The 25494-nt window shown below is 38.7% G+C and overlaps 1 protein-coding gene across 2 annotated transcripts in view; it reads left to right on the top strand.

The window, feature by feature from the left end:
• Window positions 1–25494, top strand: part of tox2 (TOX high mobility group box family member 2) — a 125967-nt gene that overhangs the window by 96780 nt on the left and 3693 nt on the right. Inside the window, exons 5-7 of one of the 2 annotated variants that reach the window (XM_054783490.1) lie at window positions 10612–10899; window positions 13133–13363; window positions 21590–21670. In XM_054783490.1, the coding sequence (XP_054639465.1) occupies window positions 10612–10899; window positions 13133–13363; window positions 21590–21670 (600 nt within the window). The remainder of the gene's footprint in view (window positions 1–10611; window positions 10900–13132; window positions 13364–21589; window positions 21671–25494) is intronic. The other variant, XM_054783491.1, reaches the window with a different exon arrangement.

Here is a 25494-nt window from a genome sequence, read left to right as displayed (position 1 = left end):
CACTCTAAACAAGATGGCTCCAGTCAAGCAGCCAGGGTGGGGGGGCTGTGATCGCTGTGTATTAAAACAGCGATGATGGGATGGCTCTCATTAAAACAGTCCAAACAGTGAATAATGTGCAGAAAAAGAATATCGTTAATGGACTCCCCGTACAGTTTATTGTGGAATGCAATAATTGATTGCAGCACTCATAAAGGAAGTCAAAAATGACATGCTGATAAAAGATATATGCTGTAAATAAGTTTTCAAACAAAAGCAGAAGCTGCTCGTCATGAGGACACAGCAAGGTTAGCACTTTCACCCTCTGCTTTAAAATCGCTTCTTGTATCTGAATGGGGCTCTGCACCCCCTCATCCCAGCGCTGGTGGTCAAATCCCCTTAGCTAAATCAAATGTTGCAGGCAATTGGAGGAGCTGTGAAGCCATTTCGGAGGTAAGGTCAGAGAGGAGCAAGGGAACAATGCCTCTGTGATATTCCATCTCGGGCCCAATGTGCTGCACGTAATTGGAAAGCCTTTGTTATTTGACTCCCATTTGACTATGATGTACAAGATGGCAATGCAAACACGACAGGCGTAAAGACGGCGGAGGAGTGCACTCAACATGAGTTTCCTGGCTTTACATCACAGTTTAGCTGCGCCTGGACGCTCGCCACCGAAAAAAAGAAGCAATATCCAACTGTCCTCTTGCTCTCTAACTTTGGCGGATGAATGCGAGTTCCCGTGTTTCTTTTCGATACTTGTGATGTATTCCAATGTAACTTGTATGCATGTTCCAAATAAATAAAACCATTACCATTACCATATTATTAGGGGTGCCAACTGACACCCGAGAACGAGACGACATTAATTGTAAGAAAAGTACAGTGAAAAATATGACTGGACAAACAAACTTTTTTCTTTAACCGAGTCACAAAACAATGCCGGTGCGTTTTCGTTTTTGAAATGTTTATTGTCCCACAGATTGACTCTAAACGATATTATTGTCAACATTTATTGAGAACAAATAAACCACTAATGTTATGATAAGATATAATAATGATATAATAATAACAATGTATAATAATATCATAATAATGCAATATTTCCTTTAATATGTCATCTTTCACTCAGTAAAGCTGTTTAATTGTCATTTGTTACATGTATTTCCTTACAGGCAATTGTATTGCCTGTTTGCGGCATTTCTGCAAATGCTGGCTTTTCAGCAAACTACACTTTCTGTGAACCCGCACCATTTTGCGCTGCTCTGTTTGTATTTAATTTTCTGATCAAACGTCTCAGTGAGTGCTGACTGTCGGGACGAAGGCTTTGCATCTTGATGTGTAGTTTTATCCCAGATGGGAAAACTGTGTCGGGTGCATTTATTTGAGGTGGGCAAGTTCGTTGTGTTGCCTTTTATGTTGCCACCACTTTTGAACAAATTCGGTATACTGGTTTGTTCGTATTGATGGGCTCACCTTGCTCATTACTATTCCCGTACGGGGACTGTGGCATTTGGCTTTGCAATCACCATTTGATTGCAAAGCCTGATTTCAAATGTGTTACCTTGCATTGCTCTACATGCGGCTCCCACACACTGTGTGTGTGTGTGTATGCTAGCAACCCCGCCTCCCCCCACAGAAACAAAGCATCTGTATGACTGTCAAGAAGTCTCACGCTGTTGTTCTGTGGAATGCCGTTGTTCTATGAAGTGTCTAGGTACTGAACACAGAAAGAACGCTCTTCCTGCCTGTTAGGAGGTGAGAGACAAGGAAAACATGGCAATATAAGGAGGCCGAGTTCATTTTCATTTATTATGTGATTAATTAATTTCTTTTTTATCACAAGACAGTTTTTTCTGAACGAGAAATCCCGTTTTAATCTTGCAAAATCTTGCGTCGTCCTTATTATATATCAGCTGTTTAAGTGCAATGTGTAAGTGGTCCTAAGTGGTCTATTGAATTGTCATATTTGGAGGTGTTTGAAATCGGCACGTAAAATCACTAATGTGAATTGCAAGTGCATATATGATATTTTCAATGGAAATTAGCATTGAGCTGGCGCATTTGTTTAAATGTGTTTCATTTGTTGAATGTTAGAGAGACTCCATGCAGAGACTCTATGATGGCAGTCATTATTGAGAACCTGTTGGTTTGTTGTTATTTTACACTACCGCAAATTCAAAATGCACTGACCTTTCATTAAATATAAGGTAGTGGAAAGATTTTAATAGAAAATTGTCTGCACTCTGGGTCGGCGCTTGTCATTAAGGGGTGATGGTGGCTCCCGCAGCCCAACCAGTGGAGAATCACTGCTCTATACCAACGATCTGGATGTCCCTTCAGTCACCATTGTTCACTACTACGACACCGGAAGCTACATAGCTCGTCATTGTTGTATTTGCTCGCTATCAAGAAATCATTGCCCTCTAGCGTTTTGGTAGAGCAAGTCACGAGCTCAGTCCTCAGCCTCATGAAACATCTCTCAACGGCACACGCCACTACAAGGCTATCAGCAAATTCTTTTACATTTTTTTAAGGTTTTTCAAAAAAGTAACACAACAATTACTTTCCTGGTAACTACAGTAATTGCATTTATGAAGGAGTAATTCCGTTACGAATTCAGTTACTTTTTTGGGAAAGTAACTATGAAGTATAACTAATTCGTTCTTTAAAGTAATTTGCCCAACACTGCTAACTTGTATCCAAATGTAAACCACTCTATAATCAAACTTTTCTATGCATGCCAGGTCAGTTGTTGGCGATGTTTGCAAAGAAACACTACCCAACACTACACCTTAAAGCCATTGTCCCATGTTTTTCCACAGTTTTTAGGCTATTTTTTTTTTTTTTTAGATAAAACCAGTTCAATCTAAACTCTAAATGACTGATTTTCCGTTCTTTAGCTGTTAATAATCTAAATTATTGCAATTCAACCATTGATGTCCCAGATGAAATATGATTGGGCTCTCTCTGAGTGCTCTTCATAGATTTTTATTGACTATATAATCATAGAAATATATTTAAAACGCTTCCTTCATTATGGGATGCTTGCCTCCTCTACCAGCAACATCATCTCCATGCCAGAGAGTCATTCATGCTAAAAGCAGAGTGAGCGCACTGACCAATAAATTAATGTAACTCAATGTTCTCTTTCGCCCAGCGCCCCCACCCTCTCCATGATGCCATTATGAATTAGCATACATTACCTATGGCAACCGGCAACCTTTGTCAGAACATTTTAGAATGTTTGAACAGCAGCAGCCTTTAAATGGCAGCATTTCAACGCCACTGCTGATGATAACAACTTTTATTTGTATTTGTAACAGTTTTATTTTGGACTTCTCATCATGATGGCATTAAATTCTTAAACAAGATGTCTGATTTTAAGTAAAGTGAATGAATGAGGACGTTCAAGTATTACATGACATCTTCTGATTGGTGGAACAAAGAACAAGTCACCAGTCAAGAGCAGGGCAGGAAAGAGGTCCAAAAAAATTAGGAGTTCCACAAGGCTCCTACTGTGAGCATGTTGATTTTTCTAAGTGCGCCACTCACCCTTAATGGCATATTTCCATAACATCGTAACATTTCTGTGCAGCATTACTAATGGAATCCTGCTGGCTGGTTGCCATGGTTACAAAAAGGCATGTAAGTAAGTAAACACTTTTGTCAGTAAACATTTTCTGTGAAAACACAAACTTAGATACAAACAGTAAGTAAATTTGCCACCACAGACATGAGACAAATTCAAAAGCAAGTTTTTTTTGGGTAACTTTTAATGGTCTTAATCTTGCTCTCCAAAGTTAGGATTTATTTTGGACATGCAAAACTTTATTTAGAAAAAACTACAAATGATTCCTGTATTTTAATTTCTTGATTGATTTCAATGCAGTTGATTTCCTATGACATCTCAGACCACCATGATGGACACAACATCCTGTAGCAAAAACTGCAAAACATTTTTGATAATATCATATATTATTAACATTTTATTTAAATTGTGTTTATTTATATAAATATATAAATAATAATTATTTATTTATTTATTTATTCATTTTCTACTTTTGACTTTTACAGCGAGTCAATCTCATGAATGATTTTGGCTTAGTTTTTACGCCGGATGCCCTTTCTGACATAACTTTGGCCAGTGATCAAACCCATGCCTTCTGCCATGAAAGGTAGAACGTTTTTAAATTAAATGCCATTATTTGTGGAGAAAAAAGAAGAAATACAACATACAAATGATGAATTTGAATATTATTGCTGTAAAATTTATAAAAGTAGAGCTCTTTCTATGGATTTTATAGATTCTCTACACACAAAGTGAAAAATGTGTGTAATTTTATTTGATTATATTGATGATTATAGCTTACAGCCAATATAAACCGTAAGTCGGAAAGAACTCCTATATTAACTTTTGCCCACTATTCTTATGTATTGATATGCACCTGTACATATATCATTGTTTTACATTGTTAGAAAATGCACGCTAAAAGGGACGTTTGTGATCAAATTTGTTATGAACACAGTTAGAGTTGTATTAACAACAAATCATGTATCATGTTGTACACTAACTGGGAAATGTATGTGAATCGAATACATTTTTTTTTACATAATTTACAAAAGAAAAAATATTTGCAATAATAAATATGGTAACAGTGGTGTTTGCTAATCGAGGTTCCACTGTATAATTATATCCTGTCATTTGTCTTTCTGTTAATAAAATACTGTGAAAATGGGCATATTTCAGGCATAGTTGTAAATGGTGATTAATCATGATTAATTAATTTTAGGGCTGCCAAAGGTAATGCATTAATAACATGTTAACAGAAATTTCCTTTAACTCATGTAATGCCAACGACGTAGTTACAGTATATGTTTTTGTAAATCCCAGCACCCAATCCCAACAACGTATTTATACGTCTTTTACGTTTTTTGCGCGAGAGGCAAAAGAGGTAATGATGCAACTCTCCACTAATACATTTCACTTCGGAGCAATTTTAAGCCATAAAAACAGCGCAAGGTGGCAGAAGTGCATTTGATAGGAGTTCGGCAGGGATCATGTGAATGGAAGAATCACACATGACAGGAAGGAGGAAGTGGGAGAGTGTGGAGGAGTGTAGCATGCAGAAGGTTACGCATTTTAACGCATGCACACACACGCACACGCACACATTGTAAATAGTTCATGGTGTTACATTTGTAAATAAATTGTTATTTTGATGTGAAAAAAAAAGTGATGTTTATGTTGGTATAGTTGTTTAGATATTTCAGCTGTCACAAAAGCAAAAATATTTGTGTCAAAGTGAAAGTTGTGCTTGAAATGTATCTTTTCACAAAAATCTGTTTTTCTCCCTTTTCTAGTCGAAAACTGATATTTTCCTGAAACGTACCTACTGTATGTTCTACTGCTGACTACTACAGAATAGAAAAAGGTCAAAACAAACTTTTTTTCTGATGGAAAACGGGAGTCTAATCTTTCTTTTGGTAGGTTCCATGTTTATATAGCCATGGAACACAATATTCTGTGTGCCTTGAAAGATCAGTCAAAATCGTCTAAAATGACCGGTACTGAAAGGGTTGTCTTTTGAAAAATGGCTGGGATTGAATGAGTTAACAGCACTGTTCAACCCTCGGCCCACACCGTAATAAGTGTAGGAAATGCAGCGGTGGATGTGGAGCCACAGGCAGTAGCAAATATTGAGCAGAAATGGACAAAGAAAGGGTATTTTGAATGGTAAGTTTAGCTTTAAAGCCCTGGCAGAAGGCTCGGGCAACAAGGCCAAAGTTGTTTGTATCTAGTGTCACTGCCAGTTGAGTTGTCATGGAATACATACATCGACTGCCAGAGAGAAGTGAGCAGGTGGAGCACTGCCAGTGATGTTTTTTGGTCATTGTCAGCTTACAAGTGTTTTTTAGATGCGAGCGGTCTCTCGGCTGATTTTTTTTGCTTTGAACTGCGAGCTAAATTTGAGTTACGAGCTGCTAGTTACCAGCAGGCATAGCCGAGGACAGCTATTTGAGGGCTTGTGTCAATGTGGCCATGACTGAACATGAGAATGGATGCAAATAGCACTAGATATCACTAACACATCAGCAAAACATACGTACAACTAATTTATCTTATTTATTATGTATTGTGTAAAACTATGACAGGAACAACATCAAATTAAAAGCACTAAATGAATACAAACCCACCATCCACCAGTACCAGCCTGGAGTTTGTTTTTCAGAGAGGTGCGCCAACAAATATGCACATTAGCACTCAAAAAGATCATCAGATTTTACCTTTATGCTTTCCCACATATTATCAACATTTGGGACCAAATATGAGGTGAAAGGAAAAGGGGAAAAATACAGTAAAGTATGTGGCTCATGGGCGACAATTAAAAGGTGCGTTCAAAGACCGTCGAAGTCACAATAAACATGTAAAAACTATGGGATTTCTTACTGTATATGAAATGAGTATTGAAAATACTGTAAGAATGCCACTTTTATTTTATTGGTGTCTTTATTTTGGAATGGACGATTAATGTCTACATCAACAAATGTGATTGTAGAATTGTATCAAGTCGCATCAAATCGTTCTGTTTTTAAAATATATCTTTTTGAATCGTACGTTAACCCGTGTATCTACATCTAACCTTTACCACAAAGAGATTTACATCCATACTTATTGTCGATAAAAACTTCTAGATGTGATTAATTGTGATTAATTATGAGTTAACGATGGACAAATGTGATTAATTGTGATGAAATATTTTAATGGATTGACAGCCCTAATTAATTTGTGATTAATCTGATTATAATATGTAATCATTTGACATTCCTAGTGTTTTTACTTCATATTTTGACTTTATTACGCGTTATAATCGTATTTAACTCAACATTCGTTTTTGTACGTCCTGATAACTTAATGCTACATTTGGGAGGTCGAGTATGAATAATGGTGATGACGTGGGGGCGGGGGCACTGTATGTACCATTCACAAACAACGCCACGAGCGCAGTGAACGTGTTTGTTCTGCTGTGAAGCCAATCAAATGTAATCAGCTCAAATCCCACGTCAAACACTCCCCCCCTTGATGATGATGGTGATGATGATGACGATCCTCGCAAAAGAACAATCGTCCCGACGGAATGACGCACAGTGCAAATGTTGACTCTGTGCTCACGCCACTTAAAGACGAAAAGCGACGGCAGGTTTATTCTATTACAAGGTCGACTCCTCTGTGTTTACATTAAACATGGCGCCTCAGATTCACAGGGGTGAGCGTTTTTTTTTTTTTTTGCCAGGAGGCTGTTGCTATGGAAATAGAAGCACTACAGCCATGATAGGCCATTCATGTTTGATTAATTGGTTTTTCAACGCTTCTCGGCTTGTGAGGAGCCATAAAGAGCAAGCCCGTGGAAAATGGAAAATGAATGGGTTTCTATTTCCTACCTCTAACTACTTCTTTTAGCCAGGCTATTTCCCCGTGTTTTCAAAAAGTGTTTAGTGAATTATGATTACAAGTTGGAGACTGGCGGAGGGTGTGGGGGTTATTGAAAATGCAAAAGGAATGTCTTTGTTCATGAAGCAAACACAGATTCCAATGTCAAATTAGGAGTTTTCAAAGCACTGCATCACTTCGTTTTTTATGTTGTTTTTTGTTTTTTTTTGTACTCCGGCAATCCACCGCGGCCTCTTATGATTAGAGAGCCGAGCCTTCATCTCTGAACCTCTTCTGGTGTTTATCAAGACCTCATATGCCGCGGCCCTTTTTCAATTGGTTTCTTTTTTAGCTCAGGCGCGAGCTAATGTGTAATGTATTATTTAAGTCATAAATGTTTAAAAGAGCTAACAAAACGCTGGCTCATCACTTTCTGATCTGTAAATTGCCAAACATTCCCATTTATGGTCGCATTAAAAGCATTCCTTTTTGGACCCTGTGTTGCTCGTGTTCTATTCTGACGCATTGCAAGGAAATGCTTTTGATGGACATATTATTCAGGATCTTTTTAAAAGCGCTAAGAAGAGAACGCAGCGAGAGTGCGCATCATCTATGAAGGGTGTTCGTCATTCTCTTTCTGTGGACTAAAGTGCACAAACAAGCTATTTAAGGTTACATCCGTGAAACGATTGGTGTCTCTGGGACTTTTAATCAACACTAGTTGTGTTGAAATCGTTTACAGCTTCTTAGTATTTTGTTAAACTGGAAATGAATGATGAAACGTGTTTTATACCAAACCTCTTGGATCGACTCAATCAGTAGCAGTCAGTATGAATGTTGGGGCCGGTCCAATCCGCTTAATTCAGCTATCGGACATTTGCTGATACCACCTATGGAGATTTCCAATTCATGAGCCATGTCTGCGCTTTAACGTTGTCAGCAAACATAGCTAGAAGAATATCAATAAACGTAGCCAAAAGAGTATCACCAAATGTAGCGGTCTCCCCTAGTGATGTCATGTGATCAAGACTGTACCATTCTGACCACATACTGTGTATAGGGGTGCCCACGTCTGCTGCTGAGCATACATTTTTACATTGAATGTCTTTATTTTTGTTCTGCATAGCCTATTTTGATACAAAATTATCTTAATTTGTGCTAATAAAGAATCGAAAATGCGTGGTTAACAGAAGACCTTTACTTACCACGCATTGATAAAATCACCCGCTTCAGTAGCATAATCCACAGTAGCTGAAGTGAGCGCTAGCTTTGGACGCTAGGAAGGCCGTCATCATCGACAGACTTATTGGCTCAGAATGGCTGCTAAAAATCATCCAAAGTGTGGAAGTAAAGGTTAAAGATGATTCCAGGAAGTGAGGTGCAATTTGTGTCAGAAGCTTCGTACATATCACGCGTCTACAACACACATCTATACAACGTATCATTTAAAACAGGTAAGGCTGTCACGCCAGCTTCATTTTATCTCCCGACAGTGAATTTTAATGTCAGAAATTAGGCTGCTAACTGAGAGTTTGGGCAAGCTATTGTTTTTCGAGTCCTATTGTTCCTATTCTACTTGTTCGTATTCTATTCTCTGATGTGTTTTATGCCCACTTGCCGAAAGTGACCGTGTTTCGGTTTTGTCAATCTTGCTTTCTGTGTCACAAACTAAATAAAGATACAGTTGTCCCTCGCTACATTGTGGTTTGAACATTGCTCGCTCACTCTATCGCGGGTTTTCAAACATGAACTAATACGTGATGCTGTTTTGTGGTGCACTCGGGCCTATTATTAATAAAAAGAAAATATACATATTTAAGCATTTTTATGTATTTGTTTTGCCCAAATTAAGCATTTTCAAGCCATAAAAATAGCTGAATTAACTAAAATACAAATACAGCATATAAAGGGAATCCATTAAGGCCACCAACTTGTGAATGCAGTATTCTATATTGGTCACTAGGTGTCAGTAATTCTTCGGTGAGACCACCACCAAAGCACCAGACTTGAACAACCGGCTTTTATTACAGGTTTAAATTATCTCACAACAGACACAATAATAATAACATAATGATAATCATAATCATAATAATGACACGCGTTTCTGTTGCGGCCATAGCCCACAATAAACTAAAACTCAACATTGAACCCCCGATGTCACTTCCTCTCCTGATTCGGGGTTCTCTATTGGGTAATGTGAATGTAAATGTGACTATATTTATGTTATTTAGCCTTTTTCTTCGTGGTGGTAAAGTCGCAAATGAGATCTCTTTTTTTGTAGGGATCAAAACACAACATTTGCCGATTTGTCGATTATGGACAAAATCTAACGAATCAGATTCAACTATGAAAATTCACAGTCAAAGACAGCCATTGTCTTCACACATGCACTGCAGCTATTGTCCTCACTCGTGCCACACACACACACACACACACACACACACATACACACACACACACACACACACAAGCATTCCGACTGACACGTTCACGGCCACATGAAATATCATGAGATGTCATACTTGCCTGTCGAGAGGAGTTTATTATAGCCTCGTGTGAAATCAACAATAATGATAATGCAGTGACTCCGAAGTTATGTGCGATGTTAAGAGTCTCTGTGGTCTCCGACTGTCTGTGAAGCCGTGAACGTGTTTGGCTGAACGCTTGTGTGTGTGTGTGCGGCACTGCACACACATTCGCTGAAATTCTTCCAGCTACATATGCTGATGTTCTTTTGGCGCGGTTGCATATCAAAGCAAACACAGCTCTGGTATTAAGATCGGATCGAAAGTCAACACATGTCAATCGGTGCATCCCTGTTTCCATTTAATGGGATTTTGCAGTATTAGCCCAAGCTAAAATTACAGCATTTTGGCAAACTTTTCTCATTCGTCTATGGGGCAACTGAACTCTGCCTAGCAACAAGTGCAAACATGTAACGTGAGGTACAGTAAAGGTGTGCATTGGAAGCGGTATAGAAACGGTGGAGATACATATTTTTTGTACCAGCATCAGTGTAGTGACGAAATTGTAAGAAGAGGGTTTGGGACCTATTTCCGTCAGCACACTGCTTCCAACACCTAGCCTCTCTTAAATTGACATCTCTTAGTCTATTTGCATATTTGGCTGATTGGACTTTGCATACGTTTGGGCTGAAGAGAAGATCATGTAGTAAAGCTGGTCTTCTTCTCTCACCCCAGATGCACGAGATGGCTTTGCACCACCATCACCAACAACAACAACAACAACAGCAACACCACCACCAGCACCCAGACGCCGTTTGTTACGACCACGCTCGTCACCACCACGCCCTGCTTAACAGCTCACCTCCGATACTGCCCAACCCCATGAGCGCGCTGTCCCAGCTTAACCCTCAGTTCAGCCGGAGCGCACTGCCTCGCGGTTCTCCTTCGCCTCCCGGGAGTAAATCGGCCACTCCTTCCCCTTCCAGCTCCAATCAGGAAGAGGAGACTGATCCTCATTTGAAGGTACTATGCTAGTTTGTGGTCTCAGACAGTATCCGAAGTAGTAGTGGTAGTCTTTGGGTGATAGCACAAGTGAAAAGCAGGTATCTCCATTTTTTTTTATCTTCATTGTTTCTCTCTCCCTTAGTTTTGGTCTTTTCTTTTGTCTGAAAAAAATGATAAAGATGACGTTATTGTCTAATTTGCATGATTGGCCATGTCGCATGAGTGCTTTGAGTACGGATATTTTACAAACGCATATTTTTCGATGCGTTTTGGCCTCTCCTCCACGCGCAAACATTTTTTTGTCCGTAAAAAATGGAGCTTGGAGATTTTAAGAAACTCCGGCTCGGTCTTTGTTGTGCGGACAGGTAAAACTTTTTGGTTTGTGTCGTAAGAAATGTGTGACGTCATTGCATGTATTTGAACTTTATTTAACAACAGAACATTAACTTATTTGCACACGGGTGGCAGTTTCATTTCGTGTAGCAGTAGGTTATAATGCGCAACCGAGTCAGTTGTGGTAGCTTTTTCAGGCTTCTGATGCAAAATGCACACCACAGCCAATGAATGTGTTTTCATGTGGTGCTAAGAGTTGTGTTAACATTGCCGTGTTCAAGCACACTACTTCTCAGGTGTATTGTGCTTAGGCGTTACATGCTTTCTCATGCATGAGTGAACAATATCACGTTTGAAAATATCTCATGTATTGTCATAATATCAACATAAAAATGCAGGATTAAGAACTTTGGCTGGTATGTGTTTTGCGCTGTAATAGAAACATGGCGGTCCAACGTAAGAGCTCTTTAGCCCGTTATATGTAGGCGCATTACAGTAATCCCTTGTTTGGTTGGCTACAGACCCCACCGTGATAAGTAAATTTCCATGAAGTAGGATTACTTATTTGTAAATGGAATATTTTCATAGTTAGCGCATAGAAAATCTGTTTCCGACCTTCTAAATACAGTTTTTGACATTATTAGAGCCCTCTAGACATGAAATAACACCCCAGTAATCACCCTTACACTCGTATTACCCAATATAGTAGATATAATAAGAGTAAATCAGCCATTTAAAACATAAATAAGACTCTTGCCTTGTCTCTTGGCGTGGGTTGGGATTATTAGGGATTATTGTGCTTGTTGTGAGATAATTCAAATTTGCAATGAAAGCCTGTCGCTCCAGTGAACAACTCTGGTGCTTCTGTGTCTCACCGAACATTACAGTAAGATTATTGACACCTAGTGACCACTGTAGATTAGTATCATCACATCGTCTCTTATATTTATATTGTAGTTCATTTAGCCATTTTATGCTTGAAAATGCTTAATTTAGGCAAAAAATACATCAAATTTGCTTAGCAACCATGAAATATGTATATACATATATATATATATATATATATATATATATATATATATATATATATATATATATATATATATATATGCTGTATATACATATATACATATACATATATATACCTGTGTAACATATATATAACATATATTTTGAAAAATCGTGATAGAGTGAAGCCACAAAATTCAAAGCACAGTGTGGAGAGCGAAGCCTGTATAAAGGTCATTAAAGGAAAATTGCATTTTGGGGGGAATTTTGCCCATCATCCACGATCCTTGTTTGAAACATGACCACACATGTTTTTCTCTTTTCTGTGTGTTCTAAGACAGAAAAAAGCTATAAAAAAGCAGCCTGCATACGGGAGCTAACAATGCACGCAACGGGACACACCTATTTCTACTATAAAGCCCTTAAAAAACGCTCCAAAAACACCAACAACGTTCTATTTACCTGGATTTATTGTTCAAATCTCCTAGATCCACTGAGCTTCACATACATGGCTGGATGTAAATGCACAAATACATTATTACTATTAGAAGATACTGTATGCGTTCATTTGGGATGAATATTTCCTTTCCCTTCTCCATATGTGTGTGCTTGTGTGTGTGTGTGTGAATAAAAATGATTAGCATCTCTCTTATCAGTAAGTAATTCCATTTTGCACTCTCCACTCCACTTCTGAGACCACCATCAAAGCTGGGGCAGATCCAGTCGGTGATTTAAAATTCCTCTCAGCCCTAAAATGTCCGATTTTATAACTTGTTGAAAAGATTTAATAGATTCGGTGGGGAAAAAAAATCTCGAGTGTTATGCTGGTAGCAGCAGAACAAAGTGAAGGAGGAGAGTTTAAAATTCTTCTTCAAGTATTAACATCATTTTTTGTGTGTTTTTTTGGCAGATCACAGGCGAGAAACGACCATCTTCCGAGATGATGAAGCCCAAGCCCAAGCCCCAGAAGAAGAAGAAGAAGAAGGATCCCAACGAGCCCACGAAGCCTGTGTCAGCGTACGCACTGTTCTTCAGAGACACCCAGGCGGCCATCAAAGGACAGAATCCAAACGCCACATTTGGGGACGTATCAAAGATAGTTGCTTCCATGTGGGACGGACTGGGAGAGGAGCAGAAGCAGGTACAGTAGCATGGAGTGATGTGTCGTTAACGCAACCCCATGTAACATTTGGAACGGGAAAGTCATTTTATCTGATATGCACTTAGAATTACAATAAAATCAATAGAATGATGAATACAAATGATGTCATAAAAGACTACAGCCAAATCTGTAGTATACAAAAAAATAGAATTTCATGCAAAAAGTGATTCAGTTGAACAGATTTGTTCACATTTAGAAACATACAAGATACTACAAACAAATACAGGGCCAGTATTGCCGATGCTGATACCAATACTGATACTTTTTGCTTGAAATTGATTGATCTTTGGAGGGTTTTTTCGATTTTTGCCTTTTAATTGATCAACAAACCTATTTTTGAACAATTTAACAATACATAAATACAACAATATAAGACAATGCAATTTACATAATTGGCCATGATGCATGCGCATGTCATTTTATGGTCGCAGTGGAAGAAGTGAGCAAAAAACACGAAAAGCAAAACAAATATGTTAAGAAATACAAATGAATTTTCTTCTGGTGCTTAGTTGTTGTTTTTTTTATGCCACAAGCAAGACAGAGCCACATGTGGGTGCTTTTAGACAGGGGCGTGGGGCCCACAGCGGCACCGGCTGAGTGATTGAGAAGAGCGATATGTGCTTTCATCTCTAGTGTCCATTAAGACCAGAAAAAGTTGCTACATTTTTAGCTAGTCGATTCTTTGAATAACAAAATCTAGAGGGGTTTGAACGCTTGCTAAATAAGTATGCTGCATGGATCCCTCTTACTACGTCTTCTTATGCTCTGGTAGACCAGGTGCGCATGAAGTGTGTCAAGAACAAGATTTACGATGCCATCTACTGTATGGAGTTGGAACGACAAGCTACGTTCTCAGACAGTCCCATTATAATGTGTTTAAGAGCAAGGGCAAACAGGTACTGCCAATTCTAGTCATGGTGGACTGCTACAAATAAATGAATGCATGTGAAACACTATAACAACATATAAAAAATATAGAATACATTTGAAAAACACGCATATATTTGTGAAAATAAACATACAACTGAATAATATCAATCTCATCACACCAGTATAGAACTGATACTGGCACCATCCTGGTACTGAGAACACTGACATTTGGATCGATCCACCCACACATTAAGACATGAACACAGTCTTTGTATGAGACATTAAGACAAATGGCAAACCCTTTCCTTATGTGACATTATAAAACTATTAGCACTTAGCAAACAGCTAATATTGCTGCTAGTTAGCTAACGAGCCTAGAGAGCCCTAACATGAAGCGAGGGTAACATCAGCACAATAGAACGCTAATATCCACACAGATATGTTCAGAACTGAAGAACTTAAAAAGATCTCTACCCAGAGAAAGGCAGAAAGACGACCTCAGAAAATGGCTAGCAACGTCATTTCAACCCCATTTCCCGCGGACCAAACCTGCATAGCTCCTGTTTCCAGGGTAAAGTTCCTGCGACATTGTGCTGAGAAGCCAAGACCCGCGACACAATTAGTTCCATTTCCTGTTCTGTGGTTGTCATCATCACATTTTTCTTCTTTTCCTCTCCATCACACCAAACACACCACAAAAAAGCCACAGAGAATGCAGGGACAATTGTGCAGGGTTATTTTTGTTTTTTGGCACAAATGAGTGTCACACACAGATTCATATTTGTAGCATAACTAGTGAGGACGTAAATAAAAGCGGCTTGTGTGTTTTTTGTACATTTAGGTGCTGGACTTTGGAGGCCGTCCGTGTCTTCCACTGGCAGTTAATTTTTGCCCGCCTCGGCCGCGCCTCCTCAACCATGAATCTTCATTTTGCCGCTGACACCCTTGAATGTGAATTCCTCATTTCCTGTCCTTTTATTTATATGTGTTGCCGGGTGATTTGATCATGCTGGGAATACAAGATTAGCAATCCCACCCCCCCGTCCTTGCTTTGGCCTCAAGGACATCTGCTGCTGAAATGTTATCGTTTGTGTGTGTGTGTATGTGTGCGTGCGTGCGTGCGTGCGTGTGTGTGTGTGTGCGTGCGCATGCGTGTGTGTGCTTCTTAACCCCTTCAACATTCTGGCTTTTCTCTTAAAAAGCATTCGTCCTTCGCAGTTGTACCTGGCATGAGAGATAAGTAACATTCCCACTGCTAACTATTTTCCCCCTATTTATTTGCGCATTTGTTTGTTTAATCAAACGAGTCACCTCGCAGGGCTCATCATTTATTTGCGCTAATGATGTCGTGAAGGCGAGGAACACACTGGACTGTCTCAGCTATCATTGCTCTAATTATTCTCTTTCCAGGCAAAGTAAGTCTACTCTCACAAGATGAATCATCGTTGCTGTCCGAGAACGCACAAACCTACTGTCGTCCCTCGTTACATTGCAGTTGGCTTGCAGTTTTTCACAAAGCAATTAATTAATAAATGATTCGTGGACGCATACGGCCTGTTATACGTTTTTTTTATGCATATTTAAGCAAGCATGTTTATTCTTGGCCTAAAATAAGCATTTCAACATACAAATGGCTGAATGAAGTAAAATACAAATACAAGGCAGAAGAAGCATTATAATTGTGAATGTAGTACTCTACATTGGCCAGTAGGTGTCTAGGTTCGGTGAGACAATAATAATAATATTAATAATAATAATAATAATAATAATAATAATAATAATTTCACGGGCTACTGTTGGGTCCATAATCCACGACAAGCTAAAACTCAACTCTGAACCTCGGACATCACTTGTTGTCTTCCACACATCTGTCCGCCCGCAAATAAGGCCTGCTAGGATTTACTGTGACACACGAAAGGAGTTTTTTTTTTACATCTTAAATGGCTTATTTACTGTTATTATATTTACTATATTGGGTAATATGAGCCGCCATTACAATACATTGATGAGACAATAGCCACCGCAGGAAGTACGCTGTCCAGAAAGAAAACAAGGAACTGCTAAAGTGTGAGTCTGTTATCTTATTTATGTCTAACATGTCTTATTTTCTCTGATTATATCTACTATATTGGGTAATACAAATGTAAAGGTGACTGTATGGGTGTTATTTCAGGTCTAGAGGGCTCTAATAATGTTAAAAATCATATTTAGAAGATCGTAAACGGGTTTTCGATGGCATAACTACAAAAACATTCCATTTATTAATATTGAAACCTACTTTAGGGCAATTCACTTATTGCGGTCGAGTCTGGGACCAATTAACTGCGATAAAACGAGGGACGACTGTAACGTGATCTGTAATGAAAGGATAAAATGCATTTACAGTAAAAATCTAACGTTTCTTATCTCTAATACAGCTGCCGCAAACCTTTTCTTTCGCTTTTTCGCTACCACTATTATGGTAGTGGTCAGCGCTGAAAATTCTAACACAAGTAATTAATTAGACAGGAATAGCACAGCCATCACATTGTGGAACCTTCTGGATAGTTGCTTTTAACTTTAATCCAAAATGATGGAACAGCAAAGTTACCCTCGCTCACAATGGACACTGAAGCTATTTGTTGCATGGATGTTGTAAGCAGCTGCTGTCATAATCTGGTTTGAATTTTGCATTTTAACCCAAACCCTAAGTTTTTTCAGCCCCAGTGAGAAAGCTTGTCGACATAGTTTGTACGCACTGGCCAACTTTAGAATAAATACAAATTAATTAGAATAATAATTTAAAATAAATAGATAGATTAATGATTGTGTATAATTATTACATAAAATAAACCACATTATTAAATAAACCACAATATACATTATACACACCCACATGGGCCTGTGTGAAAAAGTGATTGCCCCCTCAACCTAATAACCCGTAGCAGCAACAACTGCAATTAAGTGTTTGCGATTTCAAGCATGACCGCCTTTAAGGTCATGCCACAGCATCTCAATTGAAATCAGGTCAAGACTTTGACTAGGCCACTCCAAAGTCTTCATTTTGTTTTCCTTCAGCGATTCAGAGGTGGACTTGCTGGTGTGTTTTGGATCATTGTCCTGCTGCAGAACCCAAGAGGTCACAAACAGATGGCATTCTCCTTCAGGATGTTTTGGTAGACAGCAGAATTCATAGTACCATTTATTACAGCAAGTCCAGACCTTCACACTACCACCACCACATTTTACTGTTGGTATGATGTGTTCTTTTTATGAAATTCTGCATTATTTTTACACCAGATGTAATGGGACACACACCTTCCAAAAAGTTAAACGTTTATCTCATCAGACCACAGAGTATTATCCCAAAGGTCTTTGGGATCATCTAGGTGTTTTTTGGCAAAATTGAGCCAAGCATTAATGTTTGTTCAGCAGTGGTTTTGGTCTTGGAACTCTGCTATGCAGGTCGTTTTTGCCCAGTGTCTTTCTTTTGGTGGAGTCATGAACACTGTCCTTAACTGAGGCAAATGAGGCCTGCAGTTCTTTGGATGTTGTTGTGGGGTCTTTTGTGACCTCTTGGATGAGTCGTCGTTGTGCTGCTTCTCCTCCTGGGAAGGTTCACCACTGTTCCATGTTTTCGCCATTTGTGGATAATGGCTCTCACTGTGGTACGCTGGAGTCCCAAAGCTTTAGAAATGGCTTTATAACCTTTTCCAGACTGATAGAGCTCAGTTACTTTCTTTCTGGATCACTTTTTCACACAGGGCCTGGGTAGGTTTGTATTTTTTGTCTCCCGTAATTATAAAAAGTTTAATTTAAAAACTGCATTTTGTGTTCAGTTGTGTTGTCATTGACTAATATTTAATTTTGTTTGATGATCTGAAACAAACATGCAAAAAATAATAAATCAGGAAGGGACCAAACACTTTTTAACACTACTTTATATACACACAGACACAGAGGAGCAGTGGATCCCTGCAATTTTTTTTTTTATGTATTTTTTGCTGGCTGAGATTTTTAGCGCTTTGTTTGGCAGTCTTTTAATGCATGATATAGTTGTGGGCAAAGATGCAAACGTGTAACTTATTCATAGCTTTCTCAGACTCAGACTTTAATAAATCCACTAAATAGAAGACAATCTTCCATGTCAGTGGTGAGTACCTATACATTTTATATTTTTAAATGTGTTCAATAAGTGTGTGAGGCATACTTTGGGGCTTAAACCTGGGGTGTGTCGCAAGTGGCAATTGTGGGACAATGGCAATTGAAGAGACAAGGGGAGGGTTCTGGAGCTGAAACCAATCTATGAAACCGTGTGCCAAAAACACATTTTTATGGGCACCTCAAATACTTGCAGTTTTTTACTGTTTGTGGGTAGCCCTGCAACACAACTTGGTTAGCATCATAATTTACTTCTAGAAGGCCTCACTCTTACCAAAACTAAATTAGTTTTCCCACAAAAAATAATGAAAATCCAATGAATCTGTTCCAGAAATCCTAAAAGGTTAACACAAAACATGTATTTATGGTTTTACAATTATAGTTTTACACGCAGAAAACAATTTTAAATGCATATAAATACATATAAATTATGAATGAAAGGGATTAAATGAATACTTGAAGCTTACTTGAAGGCATGATTCTTGACTTGACTGTTCCCAAAGACACGATGTGGCAGCGAGACACAACCTTCCTCAGTTATCTCTTGAATTCAATAGTGTTCTCACCTCAATAACCCAAAATGGAGCCAAAGAAAGTTACAAGTGCCAGCATTTGGTAAAGAAGGTGAGAAATACTATTGAATTCAAGAAATAACTCATGGCAAAACACGAAGGAGGTGTGTTGATCTCGCTGGTACACTCTTTAGGAACAGTCACGTCTTCAATGAAGGTAAACGTAACCTTAAATGTTCATTTATCCTTTTCATTTGTCATTAATATGCATTTACAGTTGTTTTATGCATGTTAAACTAGAATTTTAAAACTATAAATATGTGTTTTGTGTTAACGTTTTTGAGAGTCAACCAATCATAAACGGGCGACGAAGCTGACTTTCGGTTCCTGTTACAGTTTCATGTAGTGGCAAGCTAATAGGATGCTAACAAGGGCGCTTTGTGATAAAAATACATTAAGAACACGATGCAAGACTCGTGCTATATTGTACTCTAACCGGAAAATGCATGCAATTGGAGGCAAAATTGTGGTGTACATTTTTTCCACAGGTTCCACGATTCGGTGAGGTGCATTCAATGACGACATGTAAATACAAGTTTTGAATTAGGTGCTATGCTTCTATTAGGCAAAGGTTTCCTTGCTGTGTTATTTTTCTGTTTGTGATTGTGGTGTCCTTGATTTTTTTTCCATTTGAGGATGTTTATTAGGATGTTTTTTTGGGTGCCATGTTTTTTTTTTCTTTCCTTTTTAACTCCCAGAGGCTTTACAGTGTGAGATCAATGCATTATTTGGGCTGTTTTTTCTCAAGGTGAACATAAAAGCACTGAACTCATGTTTTTGTTAAGATCAGATTTAAATTTTGCAGCAGTAGAAAGAAAAGTGAAGTATTGGAGGTTAAGGATGGGTTGCTATTAAACTTCTCAATATTGGATGTACTTTATGCAGTCGAAGGACTAATCACTGAGCTCGGTGTCAGCAGGGTGCACACTTACTGTCTCCTGTAATTCGGCGCTTATCAAACAAGTACATTTCATTAAGCTACAATTACGGGCTAATTCACTTCGGTGACAGCCTGACGACGGAGGCACACGCCGCTCGCCTCTCTCAGCTTTGTTGCTTTTAATTCACGCGCTGACCTTGCAGCTTCGATCACTAATGAATCCAAGTCACTTTGTTATAATTAGACATCCTTAGGCACTGTAATTTATTTAAAAAGTCGTGCAAATCATTAGTGTGTGTTGAAATTAATTTAACATGAAAGCTGTTTGGAGTAGTGTAGTCTAACTGATGATTATAATAGTTCAATTTGTAGGGCTTTTTTGCTCCTGTACTCCCCCTGCAGGCGTGAAGTGTTATTGGTATTTAAACTTTCATCATCTATCTTCTATGCCTATCCCAGCTGACTTTGGGCGAGAGGCAGGGTAGAGTCTGGACTGGTCGCCAGCCAATTGCAGGGCACATATAGACAAACAACCATTCGCACTCACATTCATACCTATGGACAAGTAAGAGTCGCCAATTAACCTAAAAAAAAAAATAATCATTTTAAGAAAAAAGTACACTTTTCTTTCAAAAACCTAATACATACAGTACATGTTATGGAGGACTTCAGAGTCACATTGTTCATAAAGCTGCATGAAAGGATAAGTCAACCAGTCAGTTAATCAGTTAGTCAGTACAGTTAGTGAGTCAATTACTAAGTTTGTCACTTAACCAAATGATTAGTTTGTTAGTCACTTTGTATGGTTTGTCAGCCAGTAACTCCATTGGTTAGTTAGTCCATTTGTTATCTGAAAAGTTTGTCAGTTAATTTGTCTACCCGTCAGTCAGTTAGTTAGTCAGTCAGTTAGCATGTATAGTCAGTCACTCGGCTAGTTAGTCCATTTTTTGCCAGAAAGTTAGTCAGTTACTTAGTTGTTAGTCAATTAGCATCTATAGTCAGTCAGTTAATTGGTTACTTCATTAGTGGTTCATTAGGTTAGTCAGTCAGTCATTGAATTAGCGATTTATTTGTCAATTTGTTAGCTGGAAAGTTTGTCAGTTACTTCGCCTGTCAGTAAGCAAGTTTAGTCAGTCAGTCAGTTAGTCACTCGGCCAGTTCGTCGATTTGTTAGCTAGAAGGTTTGTCACTCAATTAGTTGGTCGGTCAATCAGTTAGTTAGTTAGGTAGCTAGTTAGTCAATTAGATTCAAGATTCAAGAGTTTTATTGTCATTTGCATAGTAAAACAGGTAGTTCAAAGCATATGAATGAGTATAAAACTGGAAAGTTTGTTAGTCAGTTAATCAATTAGTATAATCCGTTATTCAATGAATCAATCAGTCAGTTGGCTAGTTAGTCAATTTGCTAGCTGGGAAAGGTGTCAGTTAGGTAGTCAGCAAAGTGCTGAACTGATCTCCACCAGACTTTGCCTGAGCCAAGAAAGAACCCATTAAACTGTTTGCTGTTATGAATGCAACATCCCATCACTGAAGCAAAACGGAACTGTCCTTCCATTCATTGCATTCATTGCATCGTCTTCCATGTTCCAGGAAGTAGCATGCCGGCAAACAAATAAACACATTTTATTTCACTTTGGTTAACAGGTCTCTGGCAGTCTGCTGGGTCACACCACACACCATCAACCAAATGCATTGATGGAGCATCGGTGTAATCATGCTCTGTGTTTTTGTTTGTTGGTGCAGAGCTACAAGAGGAAAACAGAGGCGGCTAAGAAAGAGTACCTGAAAGCATTGGCTGCCTACAGAGCCAGTCTGGTTTCCAAGGTAACCATGCATGTGTGTGTGTCTGTGCGTGTGTGTAGGTCATGTTTTTGATATACATGGGTCAGCGGCGATATAAAGGATGATAAATTAAACCACGACTATTCTTCACACTGTCAAGGAAAAGGAAGGCTTAGCTTCACTGACAATTTACAATGTATACATTTCCTTCCACGTTTGTGTTATTTTTAAAGCCAAACTTCTGTACATCTTATTCTCAAGCTGCATTCATCTCTGCATTGTTTCCCTTTAAATACAGCTCGAAATTTACATTTCCATACGAAGCCCCACCCATCCATGCAGCGCCACACTTCCTCTCAGGCTGAAAACAAGCACCTTGATTAAAGCATGAATAGTTAATTCATCAGCCTCTTCAAACTCAAAGCAGCGTTCTCCTCGCTTGTCTTTGCGCCATTCACGCCTCAGCTCCTTGATTGATACTATACATCGGTGGATTGCCAGTCAAAAAATAAGCCCAAAAAAACTCTTTGAGCGTCAGCCAATCACAGCGGCATGATTCAAATGAGTCTTTTCACAGTAAATACATGTGGAGGTAATTGGCATGTCATTTAAAAACATTCACATCCTCGCTGTGCACCTGTTGCATTTTTTGTTCCGGAGCACGACTCTGTGTGGCTCAGTGCAAAAAAAGTGTAATTAGGGAAAAAAAAAAAAAAAGCACAGCGCATTCATTCCCTGTAGGAAAAAAAAAAGTGCAAGATGGTTTTCCTCTGATAAATATGAAATCAATTGAATGACCCCCCCTACGCTCCCCCCACCCCGCACCCCTTCTCTTTAAATAAAATTTCCTCCATCATCTCATATTTCTTCAGTATTTCATTTTCCACTTGGCCCTGCAATCACCTCTCTCCTCTTCTAAACTCCATCCATCCATTCCTTCGTCCCCGTTGCATTGATTATTTCAGGGGAAGAAGGGCGATGGATGTGAGTTATGGCTAAAAAGCAGAGCATCACACATCACTCTGTCCAGCTTGGCAGTTAACAAGAAGCCCGACATGTATTTCAGATTTATACGCTGCTGTGTGCGTTGAAGAATAAAAAAGGCTGATAGATCATGTCCTCCCTCAGTAGGGCATCTGCAATGCAACATGCTTAACATACTGTATTATAGCAACCTCTGTCTACCGCTGCTGTTTATAAACATGGCCCCTAGTGGCCGCGGGAAGTAGCGGGCGAAGGCGAAGTAGTGTAGTCTGGAAGGATAACCTTCTGTTCTCCCAGATCTCCTTGTAACAGCGCATGGAATCCATGACCCCTTATTAGCATTCGATAATCTTTATCCCTAATGATGGTCGTGGCATCATTAGAGACCCAAAGAGCGGCCAATATTGGTGGTCGTTTCCCCTCTCGCTGAGCTTTTTATGATTTTATCATTTTCACTTCCATGGTGATGGCTTTCCTTTTCTTTGGGATACATAATGAAGAGTAACAAGTTAACGAATAAGCGATGTTATCCTTCCTCAGCACACACTGTATCCTTTTGCTGTGCACTCGAGGAAGAATCCGCACCGTGTGCAGTATTCTCCCACCGCGTGCACTGTAACTTGTTCTCAAGTGAGGCTCTGGCCAAAATTCCGTCAATTTATAGGAGCATTTTCGAAACCACGAAACACGGATTGTCGTAAACCCAGCTCACCTGTATCATAGATAATAATAGGTAGGGAAAAATATTACTCCTTTTTTATTATTATTACAAAATACGAATGCTTTTTAGATATCAGGGCAAAATATTTGGTCCTATGTTTTGTTATTACAAAATATTAACATTTATTTAATATACCTTATTTAGCTACATTACTAGGGCAAAATATTCTAAATGTATTATTCTGATTTTTTTACCTACAGTAAGTATTTTATGTCTCGTGTTTTTGCCAGTGGTTGTACAGTATGTGGGCACCGTATTTATGTTTAATTTATCTCCATGTATGTATTTATAAAAAAGCCAAGGCAGTAATAGCGCTGGCAGAGATACACGCAACCATTGTTTTAGAACAATGGACCGTGCTGTTCGGCGCGTGTTGCTGCCTTATGCTGGCACGCAGCCTGGGCTGGCATATTCCAAACTATTGAAAGTTTTCTGTTACAATATCACAGACTTCACGGACATTCGCACTTGTATGGAAGTGTGAATGTTTTGGAGCGAGACGTGAAACAGTAAAGTCTAGACAAGCGTGCGTTTATTCATTACATCCATTGTTGTATTAAACTTAGACTCTGTTATTTGAAAATACAAATGAGAAATACGATCAAGTTAACATTTGCACCAACAAAGTTATGTTGTGCCGTCGGTACGTCTCTGAATGAAGCGAAGAAGAACTTATTGCTCTCCGGGACATCATCAAAGGAAGTGAAGAGTTCAATATGGTGCAGCCTCGTTCAATGGAGTGAGGTTCCATGGACTAGTGAAGTTAGCGTGTGTTTTTAAGGTTGCTTTCTTATGCTAACATGCATAACGTTTCCCATTACTAAAGTATTGGGAGACTGTTTGGCCAATGGAGTGAGGTTCCACGGGCTGGTAAAGTTAGCGTTTGTTTATGAGCTCGTTTTTACATGCTAATATGCCTCAACAAAAATCAGTAATCTGGATTAATTTAATTTGCTTACAGCTGACATGAAGAGGTTTAGCTCTGAGCCTCAGTCTAAGACCGCATGCTGTTGTTTGTGTGCATTTCCATTTGGTTTGCTTTCCATTACTAAAGTATTGGGAGACGGTTTGGTCATTGGAGTGAGGAGTTAGCATTTGCTTACGAGGTTGTTTCACATGCTAATATGTCTCAACAACAATCAGTCATCTGGATTTGCGCTTTAGTTAAAGATGGTTTAGCTCTGTTACATTTCTGTTCTTCATGCTGGTGCTGGATTCTATTTTTATTTGGCTTGTTTCCCATTACAAAAGTATTGGGAGACTGTTTGGTCAATGGAGTGAGGTTCCTCAGGTTGGAAAAGATAGCGTGTTCGAGGTAGTTTTCACATGCTAACATGTCTCAACAAAAATCAGTAATCTGGATTCACGCTTTGGTTAAAGACGACTTGTGCATTTCAGTGTGAAGATGTTTAGCTCTGAGCCCGCATCTGTGCTACTGTACGTGTTCGATTCCATTTCTCACATACATTTAGGAGAATGTTTAGTCAATGTGTTACCATGCCAATCCTTCCTTTGGTCTTGTCAGTTTAGTTAGTTTAGCTGTGAGCTTCAGTCTTTGCTGCTTTTCTGTGTGCATGTTCCGTGAACATGTGTTATTGTTGTCAGATTATTGATTTTGAGATGTCAAGTGAAACAGATTGTGAAAATGGTTTTGTTGGCATTTTGTAAAATTAACTTTGCGCATTGCACCTGTCAAAAGTGTGTCAGTCTGTTTATTGTTTTGAGAGTTAATTTATTCACAAATATGTCCGCTATCGGAGGCAATGGTAGTAGTAATAGTATTTTTGAGCGACAAATAAACAGGGACTTATTCTCATGTTGCACTTTGTTCAAATACCAACTTTGTTGCTCTCAAGTTACCAATAAATTGCTGTTTTTTTTATTTTACGATGGGTTGTATGTAGTTCACGTTAGGTGGAATACTTGAAATCATTCATAGAACATGTAATTCATATAAAAGCAGGAGGTCTTTGCAGCCTACAAGCATTGATTTTCAATCAATTCATTCTGCGTCCAGTAACACATAATAAAAAAAATATCTCATGTGGATTACAATAAAGTCAACATGATGATCAAAAACAATCCAAAAAAAGTTGATCTAAGTCTGAGAAATGAATGAGTGCTTATGGAGAGCTCCTCATTTGTTCTGTCTGAGCTTAGT

This window comes from Dunckerocampus dactyliophorus, chromosome 8 (assembly GCF_027744805.1).
Source record: "Dunckerocampus dactyliophorus isolate RoL2022-P2 chromosome 8, RoL_Ddac_1.1, whole genome shotgun sequence".
Lineage (NCBI taxonomy): Eukaryota > Metazoa > Chordata > Actinopteri > Syngnathiformes > Syngnathidae > Dunckerocampus > Dunckerocampus dactyliophorus.
This window is presented reverse-complemented; position numbering and strand designations above follow the sequence as displayed.